The sequence below is a fragment of the Callospermophilus lateralis genome, chromosome 5 (genome assembly GCF_048772815.1).
Source record: "Callospermophilus lateralis isolate mCalLat2 chromosome 5, mCalLat2.hap1, whole genome shotgun sequence".
NCBI classification, from domain to species: domain Eukaryota; kingdom Metazoa; phylum Chordata; class Mammalia; order Rodentia; family Sciuridae; genus Callospermophilus; species Callospermophilus lateralis.
Genome location: NC_135309.1, coordinates 106,193,767 through 106,209,455, shown reverse-complemented (window position 1 = coordinate 106,209,455; position 15,689 = coordinate 106,193,767). Strand labels below are relative to the sequence as shown.

The following is a 15,689-nucleotide window of genomic DNA, read 5'->3' as shown; positions in this document are numbered from 1 at the left end:
AACCTATTTATGTCTCCAAATTTTTTCTTCATTGCCACTTTTTAAAAATTTTTATTTTTTTGTGGTACAGCTGATTGAACACAGAGGTACTTTACCACTGAGCCATTGTCCCAGTCCTTTATTTATTAATTAATTTATTTATTTTGAGACAGGGTCTTGCTAAGTTCCCGAGGCTGGCCACAACCTTGTGATTCTCCTGCCTTAGACTACTGAGTTGCTGGAGTTACAGACGTGGACCACCATGCCCAGCTTCAATGTCACACCCTTCACCTTTTTACATCAAATGGGTAACATACACTTTTGTAACAAGATTTGAGGGAGACACATCTCACAAAATGTCATAAAAACCCAGTCATCACACTTAAACACCCACTTATGATCGCAATGTTATTTTTGCGGGTGTCAGGGGACGGGTACCAGGGATTGAACTCAGGGACACTCGACCACTGAGTCACATCCCCAGCCCTATTTTGTATTTTATTTAGAGACAGCATCTCAATGAATTGCTTAGAGCCTTGCTAAGTTGCTGAGGCTGGCTTTGAACTTGTGATCCTCCTGCCTCAGTCTCCAGAGCCCCTGGGATTACAGGATTGCACTACTGCGCCCAGCTTCAATGCCATTTTGAATTAGATTTTATTGTTTGTTTGCAGTACTGGAGATTAAAGCCTGGACCTTGCACATGCAGTGAACTATATCCCTAGACCTTTTTTAAATTTTATTTTGAAACAGGTCTCAAAGCTGCCCAGGCTGGCCTCAAAGTTGTGATTCTCCTGCTTAAGCCTCCCAAGTAGCTGGGATTATAGGCATGCACCAACATACCTGGTTTCACTGTCAATTTTTAATTCTCAAATATAAAAGACATACCAAGTGAACAGAAAATTGCTTTGTTTTCTTTCTGTGGGATGACAAACATAACAGTCCAAAATAAGGGGGTATGTGTTTGTTATAGTTCCATACAGTCTCAAAATAAGGTGGTATGTGTTTGTTATCTATCAAACTGATAGTTGGCTTATATCTCAGAGAACTAATAGGATTTCTCAGTTTAAGGGGGTCAACCTATTATCTGGATTTATGATTTTGCTGGGCATTCCTAAAAAAAGCCAAGTAGGAAGTCAGGCCTTACTACTTGCCAAATGAAGATCACAGGTGAGATCCGTTTAGCTTGGAGCTGATCAACTCTAAGTGTGAAAGAGTCTGAGCCCCAAAGTAGAAGGAACTGATTGTACCTTTCATGAAGCTAGAAATTGTACCATCCTGGTTTACGTGGTATCCCCATCTGCACCTAGCACTTGATAGGGACTTAGTAGATAGTCATGGAATTTATTTATTTACTTATTTATAATGAGCAATTACTGTTCAAAACAGTTTTCAATCACATGATCAGGTGTTCATTACCATTACTTCAGGAAGTTCACCATGGCTCTGAAGGTCTGGAATCACTTCTGCAGTGGACTTCATATTTTGGAGAAATGGACAACTAAGCATAAAAGGTATAAGTTAAACAAGTATTGCTCTAATTAAACACTTGCATTACACTTTTTTTTCAGGGGGGGGGATACCAAGATTGAACCCAGAGGTACTCGACCACTAAGCCACATCCCCAGCCCTATTTTGGATTTTATTTAGAGACACGGTCTCACTGAATTGCTCAGTACTTTGCTTTTGCTGAGGCTGGCTTTGAACTCATGAACCCTCCTGCCTCAGCTTCCCAAGCTGCTGGGATTACAGGTGTGTGCCACTGCACCTGGCATATTATACTTTTAAAAATCAGAGTTTTAATGACAAGAATTAAGTATAAAACTAACATTTTCAGTGACTCTGTCAGTGTCATAAACACATAAGACATTTAGACTGTGGCTTTCAGCAATAGAAATGTACATGGTTTGTAAAGCCAGGGAATTTGGTGGGATGAGTGTATATTTAATGTTCATCCATAAAACCAACTAGGATTAATTTAAAGAATCAAAATTAGAGAAAGCTACATGTACAAATCCAAGGCATTTGCAGGGAAATGGATGGTATTAGAGAAGATTATGCTAAGTGAAGCTAGCCAATCCCCCCAAAACAAATGCCGAATGTTTTCTCTGATATAAGGGGGGTGACTCAAAGTGGGATAGGGAAGGAGAGCAGGGGAGGAAGATTACATCTAGATAGGGAATAGGGGTGGGAGAGAAAGGGAGGGAGAAGGGGAACAACAAGGATGGTGGAAGGAGATGGTTATCATTATACAAAATACATGTATGAAGATGTGAATTTAGTGTCAACATACCTTATATACAAACAGAGATATGATAAATTGTATATAAAGGAGTATTAAGAATTGTAATGCAAAAAAATCAATAAGAGAGCTCATGTATAATGTCATAATTTGGTGTGAACATACTTTATATACAGAGTTATGAAAAATTGTGTTGTGAATAATTATGAATGTAATTAATTTCACTATTGTAATGTATGAAAGAAAAAAAAAGACATCAGTGAGAAAAAAAAACAGGCAAATAGCTCAGTGGTAAATTTCCTTTGGGGTAAATCCCCAGTACCAAAAACTAAGACAAAATAACTTCCAATCTAGAATCCTATACCTAACTAAATTACCAAAAATTGTGAGAGTAGGGGAAAATAGATACATCCATTAAAATATATGTGATATATTCAAACTAAAATAATATATCTCTTATACAATCTTTCCAAGAGTACTGTGGCTGAGTAGTCCTCCAAAATGAGAAAGTAAATCAAGAAGAGAATGAGATTAGATCCAGGAAATAGAAACAACACAGGAGAGGAATGTCCAGGATGATCATGAAGATCCCAGGATCCCAGGATGACTATAGGATAAGTAGTTCATACTGCAGCGAGTCAAGGCATTCTGGGAGAAACTCCTTCAAGGAGATGAAAATGATGAGATATTTGATAGATTAGAATGACTGAGAAGATATCTAAGCACTTGGGAGAATTTGAAGATGAACTGGTGCTAAGTGTATAAAAAGCTAAGGAAATAGCTGTAAGATAACTGAAAAAAAAAAACTGGAAAATAAGTGTTGATGAGGCTATAGAGAATTTGGAGCCTTCATATATTGTTGATAAGAAATTAAAATGGTGGAAAACAGTTTGACAAAAAGCTAAAATTGAATTACCATATAATCTAGCAATTCAACTCCTCTATACCCAAAAGCATTGAATACAGGTACTCAAACAGTATCTTCCACTTTGTAGTAGCACTATTCATAAAAACCAAACGGTAGAAACAACTCAAATGTCCAAGAACCAGTGGATGGATAGATAAAATGTAGTATATTCATATAGAATATTATTTGGCTTCAAAAGGAATAAAATACTGATACGCTTTACAACATGGATAAACCCCCCAAAAATATACTAAGTGAGAGAAGCCAGGGTGCTGGGTTTGTTGCAGTGGTTGTTGCTGGGGTTGTTGCCTAGCACATGGGAGGCACTCAGTTTGATGTTCAGCACCACATAAAAAATAAATAAATAAAATAAATAAAACAAAGAAAGAAAGACACCAGACACAGAATGGAAGCATATTGCATGCTTCCATTTGTGTGAAATGTCTACCTGAGGTAAATCCAGAGGCACAAAGCAGATTGGTGTCTATCAAAGATGTGGCATGGAATAGCACGGAAAGATGAGGAGTGACTGCTTAATGAGTAGAGTTTTCTTTTGGGTTGATGAAAATGTTTTGGAGTTAAGAAGATAATTGCACAATATTGTAAATGTACTAAACACCACTGAACTGTGCATTTAAAAAATGGTTAATGTGGGGCTGGGGTTGTAGCTCAGTGGTAGAGCGCTCGCCTAGCATGTTTGAGGCACTGGGTTTGATCTTCAGCACCACATAAAAATAAATGAATAAAACAAAAGTATTTCATCCATCTACAACTAAAATATTTTTAAATGGTTAATATGTGAATTTTACTTCAAAAAATATATAAACAAACATCCTCTTAAGGCAATTATTATTTCCTACATAAAACGATGTACGTGCCAGGCCTGGTGGTGCACACCTATAAATCTAGCTACTTGGGAGTTGAAGCAGGAGGATCACAAATTGCAGGCCAGCCTCAGCAACTTAGTCTTAAAAAAAAAAAAAAAAAAGACTGGAAATATATCCCAGCAGCAGAGGATGTGTCTATCTTGTGCTAGGCCCTGGGTTCAATCTTTAGTACTGGGAGTAGGGGCAAATGACAAGAAAGGAAAAAATGCCACAATTTATTACAAGCTTTAGCTCTGCATAGTATTTATGTAGTTATAATAAAGTAAACATGTAAAATAAAAATATTGATCTGGGGTGGGGTTGTGGCTCAGTGGTAGAGTACTCGCCTGGCACAAGTAAGGCACTGGGTTCGATCCTCAGAACCACATAAAAGAATAAATAAATTAAATAAAGGTATTGTGTCCATCTACAACTAAAAATATTTTTAAAAAAATATCAATCTGGGCTGGGGATATAGTTCAGTTTGTAGACAGGACAAGGACATGGGTTCAATCCCCAATACCACACACACACACAGACACACACATACACACACACACACAAATATATATATATATATATATATATATATATATATATATATATATATATATATATATATATATATATATTGATCTAACCCAAACCAAGACAGAACTATAATGAGAGAAAAGATAGACAGGAAGTGTCATGGTAACAAAGGGATGAAAGATATGAAGACACGTCCTCATCGTCTGAATCAGAGAAGAAACTAAACACTTCATCCATAGATATAATAAGGGGGAAATCATTAAAGTGCACTCAAAGTCATAGACACTAAACATTCATTCTGCTCACTTGGGAAAATGTTTGGTGTGATCTTCTAATGGGTCATCCTCTTCCTTCCAGTTATGCAAACATCCTCCACAGGAAAAACACTGAACAATGTCCTCTACACCTGGAAGGAAGAAAACTTGATCAGTGTCAATGTTGTGTGCATTCATCAACTGACCAGATAATAACCATCAGATCTTTATTAGCAAAATCTAATTCTCCTCCAATTGGATTTTGTGGAAAAGTCCTAAGCTGAGTCACCAGCAAGGCAATATTCTGTATAGGAAGGACTCTTGGTCCCCAATCAGAAGTGGGGTAGTCACTGGATGCTCCTATGCACTTTGATGAACACCTTCTCCTGGCCCCATTCTCCTATCAACAGAGAGATTTGCAATCAGAATCTGGAATTCAAGATCCACAAGGGGATTTTTGTTTGTTTTGCTTCTCATGAACCTGAAAGAATGCCTAGCACTTCTTGGACAAACTGTATTTGTTTAATAAATAAATTAGAAAGAAAGAATATATTTGGAGCTCAGTGGGAAAAATAAGGAAATTATTGTCAAATTTACTCTTCTAGAATAGGACCAAGTTTCCTACGAGTTTATATTTCTTTGGAAAGAAATTAGTATTTGGATTTGCCAAGTGAAATGAATCCTTGGAAATGAAGCCTCCTTTCACTCTTGGACTCTTGCAGGTACTACAAAGCTGGGGCAAAGAAAAGCCTCCCTTTATGTCTGGCCCAAAGTATGAAGTCCTAGAGCTTGCAGGATCCTAAAAGGGCCAGATGACTAAGTTTGAAAAGGAAGAGGGTGAGCATCTTGGACAGGGGGGAGCTTGAGGGAAACTGGCAAGAAAAAAATATAATAGGGTGAGTAGGAAGAAAGGGTAAACACTCCTTCCAAAGGTTTTAAATTGTGAGGCATTGAGATTTTTTTTTTTTTAGTTGTTGATGGCCTTTTATTTTATTTATTTATATGTGGTGCTGAAAATCAAACCCAGTGCCTCACACATGCTAGGTCAATGTTCTTCCACTGAGCTACACCCCAGCCCAGCATTGAAATTTTTCATGCCAATGAAATATGTCTGTTAGATAAAGTGACAGTCACTTTCTCCTGTCTGAGCTGTCCTTTTATATTTGTGATACCTAAAATATTTTAGTTAAACAGTTAAATAAAATTCTGCTGTAATTCGGGTACACTTGGTCTGAGGAAGACCAGCAAGGTTCCTAGGAAAGGTCGAATAGTTTTACCCTATTCCCCCTGTTGTCCCTCAGGCAAAACAATTTTTTTTTAATCTTTTTATTTTTTAATTTTTCATTTGTTCTTTTTAGTTATACATGACAATAGAATGTATTTAGACATATTACACATACATGGAGTATACCTCTCCATTCTTGTGGTTGTACATGATGTGGAGTTACACTGGTCATGTATTCATATATGAACATAGAAAAGTTATGTCCAATTTGTTTTGTCTTTACCATTCCCATCCCCCCTTCTTTCCTCCTACTCTGCCCTAATCAAGTTCAAATCCAGTGAACTTCACCTCCACCCTCCTTCCCGCCCATTATGAGTTAACATCAACATATCAGACAGAACATTCAGCCTTTGGTTTGGGGTGATAGGCTTAGTTCACTTAGCATTATACTCTCCAGTTCTATCCATATACCAGTAAAAGTCATAATTTTATTCTTCTTTAAGGCTGAGTTATATTTCATTTTGTATATATACCACATTTTCTTTATTCATTCATCTGTTGAAGGGCAGCTCAGGCAAAAATTTGACTGAGGGCAAAAAGCTTTGTGGATTACAGAGTGGAGCTGCCTGATGACCACAAGCTAGAGAATACAAGGAACTGGTGGAAGATTCTTCATGCTTTCAAATCATGCAGATGAATTTCCTGATTTTCTTTTCCAAGCAGAGTGTAGCCAAAATTGTTTTCCATATTCCCAGTCTCTCCCATTCTCCCATAGAAATAGAAACTTCAATTCTTAGCTAGGCACATTGCTATCCAAGACAAATATTAAGTTTCCTAGCCTCTCTTACAGGAAATTATGTCCACCTAAGTTGTGGTTAAAGAATAATAAGCAAAAGTGTTCTGTGACAGTCTCCTGGGGCTGGGGAAAGTAATATATAGAAAGGAAAAGATGCAATAATTATCCCAGACTACTTCTATTCATTGTTAATCTGGATCTCAAGGTTCTACCTCCTAAGGGAAGTAGGGAAAACTGAGAGAGATTTATGATGAGCAAGGAAAGTAATCTGGAAGGAATGATGCAGAAAAGGGATAGCAAGTCCAGAATCATAAGGTCTATTTGGGATTTAAATGGTCGAAGAAGCGAGAAGTTACCAACCACCGACTCACCTGTGTAGAAAAGACCTGCTCTAGCCAAAGCTGCAGTTTTCAGACCTGATTTGTGGGGCCATTTCTTAAAAGTGTCCAGCCGTAGTTCTTCATTAGCAAAGACACTGTCATTGCAATAAGCTAGAATAAAGAAAGGGTGAGACCAGCAAGCTTTGATATTGCAAAATTCAAGTTATCCCTCCATATTTACAGAAGGATTGATCTGACATGTTGAGTTTGTTTCAAAATAATGGGATTGGTTAGGAAGTCAGACATGATGTGGATGAAGCAAGACTATCACATAAGAATGGCTGAAGCAGAATGTTGGATATTGCATGAGTATAAATTCAGTTGTCTAATTTCTGTATATGTTTGAAATTTTATATAGTAAGATATATTTTAAAATTATTTCTTCATCATCTAACACCAGAATAAAATAAGAAAAAGCTCGAGTAGATTTCCTTCCTTCCAAAGTCAGTGTCAAGATTTTAAAAAGATAGTTTTCCTTGTAAGCTCCCTTAAGAACAGGCAGTTTTATTTCTTGCTCTTTGGGATATACACTCTTGGTAGCCTCCTTTAGACTTTCTGCCTCAGACTAGCCCTGACCTTTGATTCCTATCTTTAGCATGCTGAGAGGTTTTGAAAAATAAGTTTATATTACCTTTGTTCTGCAAATTTCCTTACAACAAAAGCTTGTTCCAGTGTTCCACTTAACTCTTGGGTTCTTACTGTTATTTCACTTTTAATATGAATATTCCTTAACTTTTTTTTTTCTTTTTGATACTGAGGATTGAACCCAGCGGTGTTCTACTACTGAGTTACATCCACAGCCATTTTTTAAAAAAAATTTTGTAGTTGTTGATGGACAGAATGCCTTTATTTTATTTGTTTATTCTTATGTGGTTCTGAGATTCGAACCTAGTGCCTCACACAAGCGCTCTGCTGCTGAGCAATAGCCCTAGCCCTCCACAGCCATTTTTATTCTTTATTTTGAGACAGTGCCTTGCTAAATTGCTGAGGCTGGCCTCAAATTTGTGATCCTCCTGCCTCAGCCTCCCCAGTCACTGGGATTATAGTGTGTGCCACCATGCCTGGCTCTAACTTCTTAAAAGCACATTGAGCTACTTAAAAATGATTTCAAGACATTTTATCTGGAAATTCAGTTGTTTTCAAGGAAATGGCAGTTAAGGAACAAATCCTACTGTATTTCCCTATGTTCATCTATACTAAACCCACGTTTCTCTATAAGCGCAGAAATCTCTTTATGAAAATGATTCTTAAAAGACAGTTAAGGGAGACTGGGGCTGTAGCTCAGTGGCAGAGTGCTTGCCTTGCACGTGTGAGGCACTGGGTTTGATCCTCAGCACCACATAAAAATAAACAAGTAAAATAAATATATTATGTTCATCTATAACTAAAAAAAACAAAAAATTAGAAATAAAAAGACAGTTAAGGGATTGGGGTTGTGGCTCGGTGGTAGAGCGCTTGCCTAGCATGCGTGAGGCACTGTGTTTGATCTTCAGCACCTCATAAAAAAATAACTAAATAAAGTTATTGTGTCCATCTACAACTAAAAAAAAAAAAAAAAAAAAAAAAAAAAAATTAAGGAGGTATCCCGAGTTTTTAAAGCCAGCCTCAGCAATTTAGCAAGTCCCTAAGCAACTTAGTGACTTAGTGTAAAAGTGGGCTGGCGATATAGCTCAGTGGTTAAGTGACCCTAGGTAAAATCCCCAGTACCACAAAGAGGGGGGGAGGGAGGGAAAATGGGGGGTGGGGGTGGGGAGAAAGTGCTGTAAAATGAGGAGCTGGAGGGTTAAAAAAAAAATGATGGGAATCAAAATGCCAAAGAAGAAATAAATAAGCAAAGCCTTTGGAATATTTCTGAGTTTTTACCTGATGCCATAAGAAATTCTCTTTTAAACCAGGAATTCACAAAATGTTCTCCCTGAGGAAGATTAAATTCATGTTATTGATTATTTAGCTTATATATACCTATTTGTGAATAAGAACTGAAGAACCCCCATATACACCATGAAGAATCTATTAAATAAAAAGGGCAGAGTTGTTGGAGAAGCATTCTTTTAATTAATTCTCTTAATGCTGAATGTGTCTTCAGTGACTGTTTACCTGTACCTGTTAGGGGACAGACAGACCTGAACCGTGGGAACATGAGGCTAAGAGAATAATTCTGTAAGATGGGCCCACTGTGCTGACCCCTACATGCTTTCTTTTCCGAGAGGCAATTTGCCTGCAGCCCTGCCTGACCTCAGTGGACAGGATATGTCACATTCCTCAGCAAACTACCCGTTTACTGCAGGAGAAACGCATGTCCAAAATAATGTTGATGAGAAGAACCCGAGATACCCTGAAGGAAGAGACTTTTGTGATCAGATTGTGAAACTCTAAGAGATAAGGGTAGTTTCTCCTAATGATAAAGTCTGTAAGAATATATGGTTAAGAATCCAATTAGAACTGGTCAGCATGGGCCAAGGTGACCTAGAGTTGCCATGGCAGTGGGAACTTAAAAGTCTGATGTCACTCTGCTGTCAGTCAAAAGTCAAGAGGTAGACCTGGGCGGAACTCTCTGGAAACTTCTCTGGGAATAAAATTGGAGTGCAGGAGAGGCAAATTGTCCCTTTCCTTTCTGAAAGGACCCACTCCCCTCCTTTTTCCTATCCTTTCAATAAACTCATTCCTGTGAGGCTGAGTGACATGTCTGAAATCTTTCTGACTTGATCTCAAGAATCAGGGTTTGAAGAGGGGGTCTTCATGGTGCCTCAGTTTCTCAAAAGACCTCAACTCCATAACATACCCAACAGGAAACCTTGTCAGGGTCCCTTTTTCAAGAGACTTGACTCAGAAACAGAAGCGCATTTAGATACCGCAGATTCGTTTTGACTAATGAAGAAGTACAGGACAGAGGAAGGAAACAAAATTCAGAAGTGCATTAGGTATTTAGCAACAGATTTTTCTGGGAAAATTGCCTGAAGAATCACCCCTCCTCCCCGACTCTTAGTCCAGGTTCTCTGCTGGGTTCCAGTCTTCTGTGTCCTGTTAGCCAATCAATTCTTTTTTATTTAAGCCAGTTTGGGTTGGGTTTCCTGTCACCTGCCACTAGGACGTCCTTACTGATTGAGGCTAACTAAATAACCAAGTGGAAGACCCTCTGTGGATGATGGTCTCTCATCAGAAGAACTTACTCAGGCATTTGCAAGTGGTCAGCTCCAAGAAGCTGGGGGAATGGCCTCAGCAAAAGAGCAAAGACTATGGGGAAGGCAGGCAGAGCCAATTAAAAGCCAGTCCCAGAGGGGTTGGAGGGGAAGGGAGGGGGTATGGGATTATAAGTGATGGTGGAATGTGATGATCATCATTATCCAAAGTACATGTATGAAGACACGAATTGGTGTGGAATATACTTTTTATACAGCCAGAGATATGAAACATTGTGCTCTATATATGTAATAAGAATTGTAATGTATTCTGCTGTCATATATAAATATAAATAGTTAATTAAAAAAAAATAAAGAAGGCAGTCCCAGAAAAAGAAATTCTAGGGGCTTGCAATTAACAAAAGAATGTGATTTTTTTTTTTTTTTTTTTTTTTTTGCAGAAGAGAAGCTGGGAATGAAAGGACAGAAAAAAGAAATAGAATCCATGACACAAAAAGAATGCTTCCCACCTTGTGATTCAGATATTACTAGGCAACCAAAGACACTTTGGGAAAAATTTTGCTGTTCTAATTTACCGTTACATCAACAAATCCCTTGTAGCTTTCAATATACTGGGCAATTTCATCTGAGGATTTCTTACTTTGAAGATATTCACATCTATAATAAAAAATAATTAAAAATTACCCAATAGTGTGATACAGTTGTCCTATATCCCAATGAATATGTATTAAAAATATATTGAATTATTGAATTTTCAATAGAGCTGTCAAAAATTTTTACCCTGAAACTTACTTGTGAGAATTATCATTGTTCAGATGTAATTATTCTTTATTTCCATATTGACAGCATGTGTAGTTATTTAATTAAATCTTCAAACAATCCCATACCACCTCACACATAGACAAAACCAAACCCAGGGGTATCTACTGTTTGGTTTAGATCTTTTCCTATATAGATCATCAAACAAGTCCCTATATAGCTTGTATGGTTTTCTATTTTTTTGTTTCTATTTTTTGGCAGTTCTGGGGATTGAACCCAGGGCCTCACAAAGACTAGGCAAATCATCTACCACTGAGCTACATTCTCAGCCATATGTGGCTTCTTTTTTTTTTTAATTTATTTTTTTAGTTGTAGCTGGACACAATACCATTATTTTATTTAGTTATTTTTATGTGGTGCTGAGGCTTGAACCCAGGGCCTCAAATGTGCTAGGTGAGTGCTCTGCTGCTGAGCCACAACCCCAGCCCCATATGTGGCTTCTTTAATAAATAAATGACAAGGAAGAAAAGACAGGGAAGAATGAAATCTATAAATTAAAATCTCAAGAGGAGAGAGGTGAGCATTGATTACTGACTCAGATTGGATTACATTGAGAATTAATGGTCATCTTCTTTAAAGAGAGATAATGATATTGTGATTGTGGTTTTTAAAAAGGCACTCATAATTCAGAGTTTCACACTAAAATATTAAGAGTATTAAAATATTATGGATCATGTAATATCTGGGATTTGCTTTAAAATAACCTAGTTAATATTATTTCCAGGGGAGATGGGCAGGAGATAGATGAAATATGATTTAGCCACATGTTGACAGGTGGCTAAATAAAAAACTTTATTAAAAAACTTTTTAAAAAACTTTAAAGAAATTAATCTGTGGTAGAAACAGAGAAAGTCATGTTGAAGACACTAATTAGTATTAAAAATAACTAAAATATGTTTCCTTTTCTAAATAAAGACAATTGCAATTTAAAAAGAAATTCTCAAGTTTTTGAAATGAAACATTTTCATTTGGCATATATCAGCAGTATGTGAAACCATTTGTAAGATTGTTTCAAACATTGTTATTTACTTTCTAACTTCTTCTATAAACCATTTTACACCATCTCTATGCAAAGTATCTTGTTTATTAATTGAGGCAAATCATGAATCTTCAACTTGGCAAAACTTATCTTTGTATTGGGGGTAATAAAACAACATTTATAAACTGTTTAAAATTACATAATTCAATTTTTTTTTTTTTTACACTGTGACCAGGCTTACCCCAATTGCAGAAGAGAAGCTGGGAATGAAAGGATAGAATAATTCTGGGGTACTCCAGTTTTGGATAGGGAAAGATCAAAACTGATACTCCAGCAAGGTGGCTCTTTTGTCTTTAATTTTGTCTGTTTTTTTTTCAAAACTGAAAAATTTTATCAGAAAATACTTATCTACTTACTTGGGGAACCACTTGGCATGTTCCTTCCAAGGATTGTCTCCTTCTTCCCAGTCTCCTAAGCATCCACCACAGGAAAAACACTGCACAGTGTCCCTTTCACCTACAGGTGAAAGAAAATGTTTTGATCACCCAGCAATGCCACCAGAGGTGATCATTTTGTGTATGAACAAGACATGCTCCATCTTGCCTGTCCTCTCACAACACTCTGGCTCAATCTCCATTTCATAGTCCTGCCTTAAATGACCACTTTTGAGCTCTGGAAAGTGACCCCTTGGCCATAGCTATCCTTCACAGAGGACCTTAAGCTATAGAACTCAACATGCTGCCCCAGGTGCTTCCCGGGGCTGGCATGAATAACATTTTGCTCTTCAACCTCTCAGAACCAAAATGATGGAGAAGTGGACAAACATCAGTGAGAAGATCTAAGTTTGACTTTTGCTATGCCATTTCTGTAGAAATGTGCCGCAGTCTCTCGGCTGGGCACAAATCACGAGTCTCCACACAGCTTGTAGATTCAAACAGCAATTCTTTATTCCCGAACTCACACCGGCCGTCTACAAACACGTTCTGGGGGAATCCACGTTCTCTGCCCAAATCCACTCCGTTCTCTGCCCAAATCCTCTCCTGCCTAAATCCACACCGCATGGGCTTCTGTCTCTCAAAATATACTGTCTGACCCTAAGCACTCAAGAGGAACTCAGCAGCAGGATACGCCCTATTCCAAAAGAGGAACACCCTAATCTCCTATTACTAAACCGCCCTATTCTAAAGGGGAAACACCCTACTCTCCTATTATGCTAAACTGCCCTATTCTAAAGGGGGAACACCCTAAACACGGATCCTGCCCTGGTCCTTGAGCAAGGTCACCTTTCAGAAGTCCTTCCACTAGACAGCATGGGAGTAAGCTGGCAAGGAATTTGTCATACCTACTTGGCTGATGGCTCCCAGCAGAAATGCAGGCACATTTCTTAATTATTTGAGCTCAATAAAAAATAACTGAAATCTGAGGAAAAGGGGCATATTAGTTGGATTAGAATTAGTGCTCATTCTGTGCCTAGCATGAAGTAAGTACTCAGTAAATGATATCTGTTCTTAGAATTCTCAATCACATCCATCAGAACATCTATGGCATGACTACGGCAATTCAAGGTGCCATGCTCTGAAATGCGTTTTGCCCTATATGTTACTCGAGTAAGATTTAAGATTAAAGTAAACAAGCCAGGCATGGTGGTGCACACCTGTAATCCCAGCAACTTGGGAGGCTAGGGCAAAAGGATCACAGGTTTGAGATCAGTCTCAGCAATTTAGCGAGACCCTAAGCAAATTAGCAAGGCATGGTCTCAAAATAAAAAATGAAAGCTGGGCATGATGGTGGCGCATGCCTGTAATCCCAGGGGCTCGGGAGGCTGAGACAGGAGGAGATTATGAGTTCAAAGCCAGCCTCAGCAACCCAGGGACCCTGTCTCTAATAAAATACAAAAAAAGGGCTAGGGATGTGGTTCAGTAGTTAAGCACCTCTGGCTTCAATCCCCAGTACTAGTACTACTACCACTACTACTACTACTACTAATAATAATAATAACAATAATAAAACCAATATTACCTAAGGTCAAATTTAAGGACCAGTAACATTCTTATTTTCTATATACTTGACAAATTAATACACATTGTGCTAAATGCAAAATCAAAACAAAATTGCTGAAGTTGAATTTTATTAACTTATTTAAATTAATTAATTTTTTTTCAGTACTGGGGATTGAACCCTGGAACACTCTACTACTAAGCTATATACCCAGCCATTTTTATTTTTTATTTTGAGACAAGTTCTCACTAAATTGCTGAGGTGGGCCTTATCTTGCAATCAGCCTGCTTCCGCTTTCCCAGTTGATGGGATTACAGGTATGCTCCAACATGTCGTGCTTGAAGTTAATTTTTTTTTTTTTTTTTAAACCCAGAGACACTTAACCACTGAGCCACGTCCCCAGCCTTTTTTATATTTTATTTAGAGACGGGGTCTCTCTGAGTTGCTTAGGCCTTGCTAAATTGCTGAGACTCGCTTTGAATTTGCTATTCTCCTGCCTCAGCCTCCCAAGCCTCTGGGATTACAGGTGTGCACCATCAGGCCCAGACTTGAAGTTCAATTTTAATAAAACAGACTTCATATTGGATACAACATACTTAACAAGTGAGGGTTCATAAAATATTGAGAAATGCCACCAGAATATGGAAGTTAAACACTTTAGAGAAACACTTCAGAAAAAGATTTCAAGTTACCTGTAAAGATGAAGCCCGCAGCTGAGAGGGCATGTGGGGATGTCCCATGGGCATAAAATGGCCAGTTCTTGAAGGATTCGAGTCTGGTCTCCTCATTGTGGTACCTTGCTTTGTCCCCTCTCAGCTTCTTCCCTGGATTCTTCACCCTTACGTCATACTTGGCAATGTTACCAACATCTTTGCCCAGAAGGAACTCACAGTGTGGACGAAATTTCTTGTGATTTTCTATGGGAGGTTTTCTGAGGCTGGTACCAAAGAGGATTAAGCTACAGCAGAAGCACTGAATCCCAGATTTTACCCCAGTGAAGTAAAACCCAGCTGCTGCCATCTCTGATGGTATCCATGAACTATATGACTCGTAGGTCATGAAAGTCTTTAACCTTTTGACTTCACTGCGCATTTGTGAGTTAAAGCCTTTCTGCATTTTCGCTCGGATTTTCTCTTCATTTTCTTCCATTTCCTTTGCCATCTGAACTGCATCTATGCCCAGAAGGGTACTCAGCTCTGGGAGCAAATCATAATCAAATTGAGAAATCCTCTCCTCAGAGGCCTTCCCCTCAGTGGCCATTTTCTGAAAAAAGGGACAAAAGGAGGTTGATTGGCTATGGTATACTTTTACCATAAACAGCCTTGCCTCACTGTTTCTGAAGAAGGCAGAACTTGAAGGAATTCAGAAATTACCTGGATTTTCAAGGCAAAAAAAAAAATTGTTTGGACAATGTCAGTGCTCATCCACTTTATCAACCCACAAATATTTGCTAAATGCTCACTTGTGTGTTAAGCACTGTGTAGGCACCGAGGATCTGGCTCAGTAAGACAGATCTGGCTCTACTCATGAAACCTTCCAAATGTCCATCATGGACACATGCAGTAACATGGACATA

At 38.1% G+C, this 15,689-nt stretch overlaps 1 protein-coding gene and 1 non-coding gene across 4 annotated transcripts in view; both read right to left on the bottom strand.

Moving 5' to 3' along the window:
* The window catches only part of Naip (NLR family apoptosis inhibitory protein), a 30,089-nt gene extending 14,716 nt beyond the window's left edge, over window positions 1-15,373 (bottom strand). For 2 of the 3 annotated variants that reach the window (XM_076856070.2, XM_076856071.1), the window contains exons 1-7: window positions 14,806-15,373; window positions 12,532-12,631; window positions 10,893-10,974; window positions 9,041-9,092; window positions 7,161-7,288; window positions 4,829-4,920; window positions 1,396-1,477 (exon numbers count right to left, since the gene is read on the bottom strand). In XM_076856070.2, coding sequence (XP_076712185.1) covers window positions 1,396-1,477; window positions 4,829-4,920; window positions 7,161-7,288; window positions 9,041-9,092; window positions 10,893-10,974; window positions 12,532-12,631; window positions 14,806-15,373 — 1,104 coding nt within the window. Of the gene's footprint in view, window positions 1-1,395; window positions 1,478-4,828; window positions 4,929-7,160; window positions 7,289-9,040; window positions 9,093-10,892; window positions 10,975-12,531; window positions 12,632-14,805 lie in introns of all 3 variants that reach the window. The other variant, XM_076856069.2, reaches the window with a different exon arrangement.
* LOC143400598 (small nucleolar RNA U13) lies at window positions 278-380 on the bottom strand. Its single transcript, XR_013091504.1, has one exon. It is a non-coding gene; the product is annotated as a small nucleolar RNA U13 (small nucleolar RNA).
* Window positions 15,374-15,689: the final 316 nt, after the last annotated feature.